Below are 11683 nucleotides of genomic sequence, written 5' to 3' on the forward strand. Positions count from 1 at the left end.
TCACAAACTCTGGACTGTTCCATCCACAGCTAACTCCCAGACCCAAAAATCTGACTGTGCCCATCCCATCTTGGTCACTTACATACGTATTTTAAAAATCCATTTACTTGAGAGTCGAGTCTGTGCCACATCATGAGGTAGGTCTACCACAAACATTACATTTTATTTTGTAACTTTATGAAAATGGATGGCAGATCATTGCCAACATTTTTTTTTTTTTTTGAGCAGTATCATGGGAGACAAACTCTAACAGTTTACCTTCCAACATTGGATGTTTTTGCCCTTGGTTTCTTCCTGCAACCATTGTCACACAGGTCACATGGCCAGGGAATCCTGGAGACAACACTAGAACCCAGTGTCTGATTGGGCTGTGTGCCCAGAATCCCTGTGCTTCACATAGCAGGGGAAAGTGATGTCTCTGGTCCTTCCTAAGAAGTAGTCTGAGGTTCCCCCCACATTCCCATCCTCTTCTTTCCTCCCTGGTCTTAGCTAGTGAATTTGGCAATTATTTGCACAGTTTTTCCTGTCTACTCTGAAACTGTTACCCTCAACCATTCTATACTTCCGGTCTCTTATTTCACATCCCTCCCTTCTGACTCCTATGATAGAACTCCTTTCTGAGCGTGGGTGGTTTTCTGATTGGCAGCTCCTATCAGTAATCCTATGTGACAAGCCCACCCTGACCAAACACCTCGATCCCATTCATTGATTAGTCCCATCATCCCCCTAGGTCCTGAGGGGAGGGGTCCAGGAGACTATAAACTGAGGAATGAGGAGCTTCCTGGGTGTCTCCCTGTCTTGCAATTATGGGCTCATTTGCTCCTTGGCCTCCGGGCTGACTTTTAACTCCTCTCCTGCTCTGTTATTTCTCTGCTCAGGTCTACAAGTTTGAAGCTGTCAGGGAACAATCGGCTCCTTTGCTGGCCAGTGCCTTGACCACCCATCTTACGTCAGCGCTGTCCCAGGAACACAGGCTGATTTGGGGAGGGTATAGCCTCACCCTGCATGACATACAGAGCAGGAGGCTGGGCAGGGCTCTGCCCAGGGGTTGGGACTTCCCAAACAAGCATTCCAAAGAGTTGGAGCCGCTAGAGGAGGAAGACTATTGGTCTGCTGCCCTTCCCATGCTCCCCCCTTCTCTATCTCCCCTCCAGCTCCTCTGGAAGGGGCAAGAGCTGCTGTGCCTTGAGTACTGCTTGTATGGAATAACACTGGCTGGGGCTGCCTGAAAGTCGGAGTTGCTCCAGGCTCATCAGCACTGCACACAGAGGACTGAGCCAAACACATGACACATGCATTTAATAGGCACATTCCAGGTGGAAACAGAGGAGCTTTGACTCTAGCTGGTAGTTTATAAGCAGCCAGAGAAGGACAAGGCAGCCTGGCATTGAGGATGGCCTGGGAGACACGGACTCCTCCATTGCTGCACCTGGAGGAAAGGGGCAGGTGGTACTGAAGGGGCATTTGTAGATGTCTGGGGGTGTTTGCAGATGCCATGCCCTGGCAGATCCATTTATTGTGAACTTTGGAGGGACATGAGCTTTGGGTCTGTGTGTCTAGCACAAAGAAGTACCAGGAGCAGCCTAGGGCTGTCAGGAGGCTGCCATAGGCCAGGGAATGGGTTTAGCCAGGATACCAGGATCCCTGGCTGCTGGGAAGGGTGCTATTGTGAAGAGGATATGAGAGATGGGCCCCAGGCATCCAGTTATAAGTGTAAAGAGGCATCGGAGCAGTGGCAAGGGAGACTGCCTGCTGGCCACCTCAGTGCTTGTAACTCTTTCTGGATGATGTGCTGGAGACAAACTTGATGCTGGAGCCACTGCCCACTGGGCCCCGGCTGCTGGTGGTGGTAAAGCCAGAGCCTCCCAGACCTGTGCCCAGGCTGTGCCCACCACTGGTCGTGAAGGAGTAGCCACTGTTCCCACCAAGACCCAGGCTTCCACCTCCAATGTTGGCACCACCGCCATAGCCACTGGAAACCGTAGAAGTGACCACAGCTGTGGGGAAGAGGAGACAGGATCAGAATTGCAGGCAGGAGAGAAGGAAGGTGCCTGTGTCCTGGAGCGTCTATGGTCACAGACAGATGCTGGCCGTCCTAATTCCTGCTTGTGCTGTGAGATCCTGCCTCCACCTCTGCTGGACTGTGGTTCCTCCCCTCTTCTGCCCACTGCCTCTCTTCTAGAACCTATTGGAAACACTTCCTGCTCTGCTATATAAAGCCGCTGCTGCTCTGTCTGAGCCTGTCTGCCTCTTCAGGTTTGACTCTGGAGTCTCCTTCCTTCTGGACGCTTACAGGAATACACATGTCCTTCCCCTGCAGTCCCTGTGGCGTGGCACTGTCAACCCAGGTAGTAGCTACTGGAAAAGCCTATCACCTCCTGGCAACAACACTCTGCAGTAGCAAACTCTCGCCAGATTGCTCAGAGCTGGCAGGGCCATCTCACTAGCTATGATTTGTGTCTAGTGTAAGAGTTCTCTCTAGAGCGTCTAGGCAAAGACAGGAGCTTTTGTGTACCCTGGCCCTGTCAAATGCTCACCTCCAAACTCTTGAACCTAGACTTGCAACCCCAAGGAATCTTGTAAGACCATCTCAGGAACCGCCCCAACCTGTACAGTGGTTGACCCTGTCACTCCACATGGAAGAACCTCGAGCCTAAAGACTCTCATCGAATCTGGGAACTAGAGGTAGGAAGGTGTTGGAATTTGAAGCCAGCCTGGGTCCCACGAAATCTGTCTTAAATCCCCACCCCCACCCCCAAATCTCTCTAGTTCCGCACCTATGGTCACTCAGGTGCTGTGGATTTAACTCAGTGGGAAACAAACAAAATATGAAGACATGACTGGGAGCAGAGCTTGTTTGTATGAGGCGGAGGGTAAGAGAGGTGGGCATATGGGAGCATAGTCATAATACATGAGAGGCTCTAGGTTCAACTCCCAACACTACAGTAAGTAAATAAGTAAATTAAACAAGCCCCTCTAACCCACTATGACTTTTCCTCCAACAAATAGAGGCTCCCAAACTGTCTCAAAATGAACTCTGCCTGTGGACTTCTCACAGTTGCCTTGTATCCACCCTTCTCCTGACCACATGAGCCCCAGGCCACAGGGGTCATACTCACAGATGTTCACTGGGGAAACTCCCTCTCCGCTCAGCCTGGTCGGGAAGAGGGGAGGGAAGGTTACTATCCAGGTTGTCACTTGGTCCAGGTTGTCACTTGGCGGGCATTTGCAATGATGAATTTGTGATTGCTTTAAGTGCACTGAAAACCCCCTTATTATTATTTTTTTTATTGCAAGAAGTCATGCAGGTTTAAAACTCTGAAAATGCTTGAGATACTAAAAATAGTAAGGGTCTCATAAATGGAGCCTGCGGTTTGGAGCCGTGATGCCTGTAACTTTAGAAGCACAGTTTGGGTTTAAACCAGGCCCCCACCTGAGGAAGCGAAAACCAATCACAGACTAGAGTTCGTTAGAATGGCAGTACATTCTTTGTAACCATATTTCTCTCTCAACAAGGGATTCTTGTCAGACACCAAGGCTTTTATAGGTGTGGAGAGGCGTCCGAATCATGAAAATAACAGTAGTTACAATCAGTCTATTGTTGTCTTAGCAACTGGCCTTCATCCCTAAGTGCTCACATGGAGCTAACACTGACATTACTGAGAACCTGTTACAGTCACTACTTCTCTCAACAATCCTATTGGGTGGAAATTATCATCTCAGTTTTACAGCGGGAAAGTGAAGATCAGAGGCCACAGGGTTTGAAACAAGATTTATCTACCCTCAAAGCCCATTCCTTTAGCCACTAAATTGGATGACAGCAAGATTTATGTATGTTTTTTTAACTTAAGCGAAACAATTTTAGGGGTGTAGAGACAACCATGTGGTTAAGAGCACTTGTTCCTACAGAAGATCCAGGTTCCCACAACCCACAGGATGGCTTACAACCATTTGTAACACCAGCTTCCGGGGGATCCAATGCCCTCTCTGACTTCCACAGGTTCTAAGAAAAACACTCACACATATAAAAATAAATAAATAGGACTTTAAATTTTATGTGTATGTCTATGTGTAGGTATGTGCTTACTATTGTAGTTGACAGAAGAGGCCAGAAAAGGGTGTTGGATCTCCTGCAGTTGGAATTACAGGCTATTATTAGCCCCCCATTGTGAGTGTCAAAAACCAAACTTAGGTCCCCTGTTAAAGCAGAACATGTTCTTAACCATCCAGCTCCAAGAACAAAACAAAACAAAACAACAAGAACACCTAAATAAAACCTGCAAATACTTGTTACATACCATGAGTGGTTGCAAGTGTTTCACGACATTGCCTTATTTTAACCCTTGAAACAATATACAACATCAGAATTATCACTACCCCCATTTGACAGATAGGAACACTGAGATGTGGGATGGTTAAGTAACTCGCCCTTAGTGACACAGCTGCCAAATGGAAGATTGCCAAAATCCTATGAGCTTTGGGGTGTCACAGAATCTAGTCCCTTTATTCTTCCCCTGAAGAAATTAAGGGCTGGAGGGAAAACAACTTTTCATAATGAGTAGGGACCTATAAACCCAAATGTAGGACAGTTTCTTTCAGTCCAGAGCCTTTTACTCCACTTTTTCAGGTCTACCATGCAACCAGCACTTTCCTTTAACAGGATGTGATTGCTTAGACATGCTCAGGCCTTATGCTTCTATGGGATGCACCTGGAATAATGTAGCAGTTTGGAAAGAGATTTGCACCTTCTCAATGCAATGCTCAGGCTGCTGAGGTAAGTTCTGTTTGCTGTAAGAACAGACTACTGTCACCTCTCCCCTCACCTGCACTCCTCGCCTTCCAGCAGCTTCCTGTAGGTGGCGATCTCCACATCCAAGGCCAGTTTGACGTTCATGAGTTCCTGGTACTCTCGAAGCAACCTGGCCATGTCCTGCTTGGCTTTCTGTAGGGCATCTTCAAGCTCCATCAGCTTGGCCCGGGCATCCTTGAGAGCTAGCTCTCCACGCTGCTCAGCGTCAGAGATAGCAGTTTGTAAGCTGGAGCACTGAAGAGAAAGAAGGTGCCATGAGTCTGTGGACAGACCCTGGAGGCATTGTGATCCTTGGATAGGAGTCCCTGGAGGTGGTGGGATAATCCAGAAGAAATGAGCATTCCTGTGCTTACTGTACCTGCTTCTTGACGGCATCAATCTCAGATCTGAGCCTCTGGATCATCCGGTTCATCTCTGAAATCTCTTGTTTGGTGTTGCGGAGGTCATCACCATGCCGGCCTGCGGTCACCTGCAGCTCCTCATACTGTTGGAACCAGAGCAGATCACCTAGTCAAATGCCTGTGAGCCAAACAGGCACTCACTCACCAGCCACACTCCCTTTCTTTCACTCTTTCCAGGTTGTTCTTTCTGAGCCCATCTGCTTGTTGGGAGGTATCAAGCTCTAGAAACAGCACACAAGCTTGAGCTGAGCCTGGTTCTCAGATGCTTACACTGTTGCCTGTTACACTGTTGCCTGTTACACTGTTGCATCTGTGTATCCAAACATGTAAGCATCCAGTGGCAAACAAACAGGGTCTTCCAGAGTGACACAAAGGAGTGCAATTTGGGTTTGAAGGTGTGTGGTGTGGTGGTAGTGGTGGTGGTGGTGGTGGTGGTGGTGGTGGTGGTGGTGTGTGTGTGTGTGAAAGGAAAGGGACTGAAGGAGAAACATTGAGCTCTCATCTGCAGCGTGGGTAAGAGGCGCCTATATAGCCATTTCAGAGAGAGAACATCCCACACTGGACAAAGGAGCTATGAGAAACTCCGAGGCAGGGGAAATGGCGGTCCTTTGTAGAAGTGAGGAAGTAGCTTGCTCACTACCACTGTGTGGTGCCGCTTCTTGTATCGGGATCAGCTATGCCTATGGGTTTAGGTAACTCTGCAGACAGTGGTGTTGGGAATCAGAGAGGAAGGGCAGGAGACCGCGTGGATGGTGCTGAGGCTACAGGAGGCACTGCGTTGACCTAGTAGAGGCTCTGGTCTTAGAGATACTCGTGCTAAATGTACCCAGGGCAAGCTTGTATACAAGGGATTGCCACATCCTGCCTCCTCCAGCTTATTCTGCAGAAAGGCTAGGCTCCTGTCTGAGTCAAGATCTACTGTTTGGAAAGTGCTGGACAGCTAGGCTTGTTCTGCGGCCAGATTCTCAGGAACAAACAACCCCAAACACAAACTGCAGGGAGATGTCTGTTACCAATGTCACTTCCTGCTGGGGCTAAGTGTACCCTAAATCTCTCTCACTGTCAAGGAGCTGCACAGTGGACCCCTGACATCAGAAAACTGCTTCTTTTCTTCCACTTCCTACCAGAAGGGACTAACAAAGTACAGAGGGCAGCACAACTGATGGGAGTCAGAGAGCAGTAGGCAGATGTCCCTCTGATGGGCCTGGGTTTAGCAAGGGGATGGCTCTGGGTCTGCCACACTGTTCTAGGATAAACCTGGCCACCCAGGCTTGCAGCGGTATTTCTCTAAAGTCATTGTGCCCTCCTTCTGGCACGAGTGTGTGCATCCTTGTCTTGTAGCTGCTTGTCAGCACTAACTCCTTCTTAGTCTCTCACTTTCCTTTACCCTTCTCTGCTGGACCAAAGACATAGATCTTGCTGGAAACCCTGTGATGTTTTTCTTTTTTCCCTCCTGGGAATGCCCGTCATCTTTCTGAACTTCTGAATTAGACCCTGAATTTTCGGATTGCAGTTTCTGTATTTATAACCCGAAACCTCCATTTGGCAGAGTGGAGGAGCCCAGATTATAGGAAAATTTGTAAGGCCTTCAGGACTGTGATGCAGACTTCTTCATTGATTTGGAGTCCCACCCAGTTCAATCTATCATGAGATGTGGACCGGGTACGTCCTTCTGAGCACCGTATACTTCCCGGGCAACACACTGGTGTGTGCTTAGACTTGTGTTTAAGCTAGATTTCCCTGGTGTCAGAACTCCACTTGTGCAGTTTCCGTGAGGGATGTGAAGGAGTGCAGCCTCAGAGTACTCACCCTGAGCGCAGTGTCTCACCTTCGTCTGGTACCAGGACTCAGCCTCTGCCCGGCTTCGGTTGGCAATGTCCTCGTACTGGGCCTTGACCTCGGCGATGATGCTGTCCAGGTCCAGGCTGCGGTTGTTGTCCATGGAGAGGACCACAGAGGTGTCACTCACCTGGTTCTGCATCTGAGACAGCTCCTGCAGGGTTGTCAACTCAGAGTCACCCAGGAACAAAAGGAAGGGACCTTGCACTTCTGAGGTAACTAACTACTTAGGCTAGGTCTCTCTTCTCTGGCATCCCTGGCAGAAGTCCTTCCAGGCGCCCCTCCCCTCCCCCAGTCCTGTTAATCATGTCCCCGGGAGTTCCTAGACGACTCATCAGTGTGGTGGTGGGACCTGTTCTCTCCAGTTCCAGTGATGCTTTCCACTGGTGACACAATCACGACATATGGAGCTCTTTGGAATCAGCCGATCCACCCCCGCCCCCCCACAGAGTGACTTCACTGCTTCCTTCCTCTGTCTCTCCACAGTCCCAGGTATCTGCTTTCCAAATGGCAGAGCCCCCTAATGAGGCCTCTTCAGAGGCTAAGTAGCCATCGGGCCAGTGAGTTGAACTATAGCTGAGGAAAAGAGTGGGTGCAGTCTACATCCCCTCTCGGGCTAGGGCTGTCTTGCCATTTGTGCGTATGAGGAAAGGTCTCAGAGTTGAAACTGTTTCATGAATCAAAGTTCCCAGCATTCCTCTCCAGCACCACCTTTCCCGCAGGCTTCCACGTAGGATGCTTCGGGGAGAGATACCAGCTCAACTCACTAAGTGAATGACACCCTGAAGCAGCCTTTCCTTTCTAGGCTCTGGTACCAGGAGCAACAGAAGAAACACTTGCAGATTCTTACTGCCTCATAGATCATCCGGTAGAAGTTGATCTGGTCAGTCAGAGAGTCGACCTTCGCTTCCAGCTCCACCTTGTTCATGTAGGCACTGTCTACGTCCTGAAATGACCCCAGATCCAAACAGTAAGTTAAAGTGAGCTGAGGGCATCAAGCCTGGATTTCCAGGGGATTGGACTAGGTGGTCACTAAAACCAGGGCTTAAGCTTCATGGACTAACAGAACCCTGAGCAGAAGTAGGGATATGTACTGATATAAGGGTTATCTTCTGAAAGGTTTGAGCTCATTGGATGATCTCATCACTGATGTCATATTTCTGTGGGAGCCTAGGGCCAGACTGCCTCATATTCTGAAATTTAAAGTTAAAACGAAATCTCTTGCTCTCTCCTCTCCTCCTCCAGCCTCCTCTCCGAAGCTCTGTCTCTCTACCTCTCAAGGCTAGCTCTTGAACTCAGGGCTTGGTAAATGCTGCATTAAGTCCTACCCCTGATCTACATACCCAGCCCTTTTTTCTTTGAGGTATGGTATCACCGTGGAGCCTAGGCTGGCTTCAGGCTCAGCTCTTCCGAGTTCGGGGATTTCGGGCTCATACATCAATCTCACTTAAGAGACGTGCATGCCCCACTCACCTTTTTCAGGCCCACGAACTCATTCTCGGCAGCCGCACGCTTGTTAATTTCGTCTTCATACCTGCAAGAATGAGGGTGGGGGAGGGGGGTGTGAGGTTGAGCAAGGCTTCCGCTTAATTCTCCCAGGGCTGTAGCAAGAGTTAAAAGCTCTTCCGTTCTTGCCAGCTCTTTGGTGACCTGCACATGACTTTGGGTGATTCACTTGACCCTGTGTCTTCCTCCATAAAAGCTAGATAATTCCTTCTGCCTTTTATAAGAAGGTGAGCATAGACTCACGGGAACAGAATCACGTGCTCAGGCAATTATAACACTGTATAGACACATAATCCTAATCACCAGAAACATACGCTGCTTCAGCAACTGCTGCTGAAATGGCAAAGAAAACCAATTTGTTCCAGGATAGTCTTTCAGGTATATTTTGTTTGAGATATTTTTTTTCACTGGGCCTCAGGGCGACCACTGAAAACTGTGCTCAATGGTCATTTGTGAGGAAGTAGAGCTTAAGCTACCTAAAGGGCTTGCTAGCTGTAGCCTTTGCACTGTAGCCCAAACAATGAGCAGATGGTATTCACCTCCACAAGGAAGAACAGAACCCCTCCTTCCTTGCTACCTTCCTTCACTCTGAGCTTATGTCGTCTGGGAAATTCAAGCCATCTCAGCCCCTGGGCTCACATCCAGTGGAGATAAACAGGCAAAGGGGAAGCAACACCATTCACCAGGATGAGCTGCGGTGTTCATTTTGACAGATGCTGCCGCTGGTGCCCACCTCAGTGGTTTAGAAAGATAAGAACAGACTCCTTGTTAGCCCTGATGCTGAGACGAAGGCACTAGGGTCCCCTCCATCTCCTGCACTCTGGGCTCCCTGCTCATCCAACATTCCTGGCTGGTGTGGCATTCACGCCTCTGCATTCTCTGGACCTCAGAGGAAACAGCCCCAGGGTCGGTTGTGTGCAGCCAGGAGACTGTCTCCCCACTCACCTGACTTTGAAGTCTTCTACAACCTCCTGCATGTTCCTCAGTTCAGCATCCAGTCTGCCTCTTTCAGCTGTGATGCCATCCAGCTGCCGGCGGAGGTCATTGACATATGTATCGAAGAAAGGCTCCAGGTTCTGTCTGACTGTCCTAGAGCCCTGCTCCTGCAGGAGATTCCACTTGGTCTCCAGGACCTTGTTCTGCTGCTCCAGGAAGCGTACCTACAGGGGAGCAGAGAGAATGAGCCTCACTTGAGAAGCCGGGGAGGCAGAAACAGGCACACCTGCTAACAAAGGAGACAAGCACAAAGGGGCTTTTACGCCGTGATCGATCAGCGGCTATGTTATGATAAATCCACCTCCAAATGAGAAAGCCCATGGAAGTACCCTAGAGACTCTAGGATTTTAATGGACTGGACATGGGGACCAACATAGCAGGAGTCACGGAGTCTGGGTTGAGTTTCTCAATGCTGATACTTTGGTAGTAGCATAGTTAGAACCCCTCTTTCTGGAGGGGGACTCCCAGAGAGGAGAAGGAAGCATCTCTAAGAGTCCTGTGGGCCAGATGGCCTGACTTGAGAATGTCCATGGATGGCACTGGTTGAGCAAAGTTCTCCTGGGGACCCTTCCCCCATTGTTGCTATCTCCAGAGATGAGCCACCCCCACCTAGTGACTCCATGCACTGGGAACTTGGATGGGTGAGCACAGGTCCCACCTTGTCAATGAAGGAGGCGAACTTGTTGTTCAGAGTCTTGATCTGCTCCCGTTCTTCTTTCCGCACCCGCTGGATAGTGGGGTCGATTTGCAGGTTGAGGGGAGTCAGGAGGCTCTGGTTGACAGTAACTTCCTGAATGCCTCCAGAGGGACAGACAGAGAAGCCAGGGCCACCAAAGCCCCCTCCAATGCCACCTCCATAAGCAAAGCCACTGCTGCCCCCAAAGCCACTGCTAGTCCTGCCACCAAAGCCACCCCTGAAGCCACTGCCAGCACAGCCACCAATGGAGACCCGCCGGGTCCCCCCTAGGTTGTAGAGGCTGCGGCTTCCAAAGCCAGAACCAATACCACTGATCCTGCCCAGTCCCCCACTGTTTCCTGAGGAGCGGGCCACAGACACGGAGCTGAAGCGGGAGCGTCCAGCCGTAGGTGTGGTGGCTGAGGCTGTGCTGAAGCCCCTGCGGCTGCCGGAGTGGAAGGTGATGGTGGATTGCCGGGACATGATGGGCGAAGAAGGCAGCACAGGAGCTCCGAGGTAGATTCGTAGATTCGTGAAGGGGATAGAGAAGCCAGGCGGTTAGGGAGGTGCAGGTCCTTAGACTTTTATGGGCCTCCCCCAAAGGGCGGAGCTTGATTAATGAAGGGGCCCCTGCTGATGGCATCCCCTAGGCATCTGCCAGCCCTGAGCTCACCCTGAGTACCCCGCAGAAAATGGCATTAAAAAAAAAGCCACCGGTTGGTTGGTTTGCTGCCTCCCTCTCCCCCTCCCCCACGTGGAAACTTCTTTCTAGTTGTAACTTGATCAGCAGACCAGTGAGAATAAACTTAATTGCTTTCAGTCATGTCCTAACCATGCATCTTCTAATGGACTCAAAAACACTGCCTCATTTTTGAACCGCTTTCTTAGGCGCAGGACCAACTCCCTCCAGTCCAAACATCTTGTGTCAACACAAGCGGCTGCAACACTGTCTCCTGTTCCTTCCCGTGTTTCTTATGCTGGAGCATTTTCTCAGCAGCTTCTCCAGCCTATAAGGCTGGTCCTCCAGGTTGGTGTTCATCTTCCTTAGGCTTCCACACAACATGAATGGCCCTTTAATTTTGCTCCAAATCATTCATGCCTGCTGGGTATCATGTGATTTCCTGTAGCACTTGTGTCGATATGCACACACATGGATGCCATGTCTGTGCCCATCTTTGCCTTTGAAGGCTGTTTGTCACTCTGTCGTCTGTGGACAGGAGTGGGAACAGAAACACTTGGGTTTGGATTCCAACCCCTCCAGTGGCTGGTCCAGTAGTGCACTGGGCAGTGGGTCCTTGTACTGATGATACAACTTTTCTGAGGCTCAGTGTGTGTCTGCGGAATGAGTTTATGGAGAGTATTCGCATATGAAAACTGCTTTCACAGTGCTTCAGCCATATAAATGCAGAGGATAGGTCCACTGTGTCAGTCTTCGGCAGATAAGACAGGTATTCA

At 49.9% G+C, this 11683-nt stretch overlaps 1 protein-coding gene across 1 annotated transcript; it reads right to left on the reverse strand.

The window, feature by feature from the left end:
• Nucleotides 1-222: 222 nt before the first annotated feature.
• Krt75 (keratin 75) lies at nucleotides 223-10784 on the reverse strand. Its single transcript, NM_133357.3, has 9 exons — nucleotides 10211-10784; nucleotides 9502-9716; nucleotides 8524-8584; nucleotides 7901-7996; nucleotides 7040-7204; nucleotides 5169-5294; nucleotides 4824-5044; nucleotides 3120-3154; nucleotides 223-1997 (listed from the first exon to the last, which is right to left on the reverse strand). The coding sequence occupies exons 1-9, from the start codon at nucleotides 10709-10711 to the stop codon at nucleotides 1762-1764; spliced, it is 1656 nt and encodes a 551-aa protein (NP_579935.1). The 5' UTR covers nucleotides 10712-10784; the 3' UTR covers nucleotides 223-1761.
• Between the last annotated feature and the right edge of the window lie 899 nt (nucleotides 10785-11683).

The sequence above is a fragment of the Mus musculus genome, chromosome 15 (assembly GCF_000001635.26).
Source record: "Mus musculus strain C57BL/6J chromosome 15, GRCm38.p6 C57BL/6J".
Classification (NCBI taxonomy): domain Eukaryota; kingdom Metazoa; phylum Chordata; class Mammalia; order Rodentia; family Muridae; genus Mus; species Mus musculus.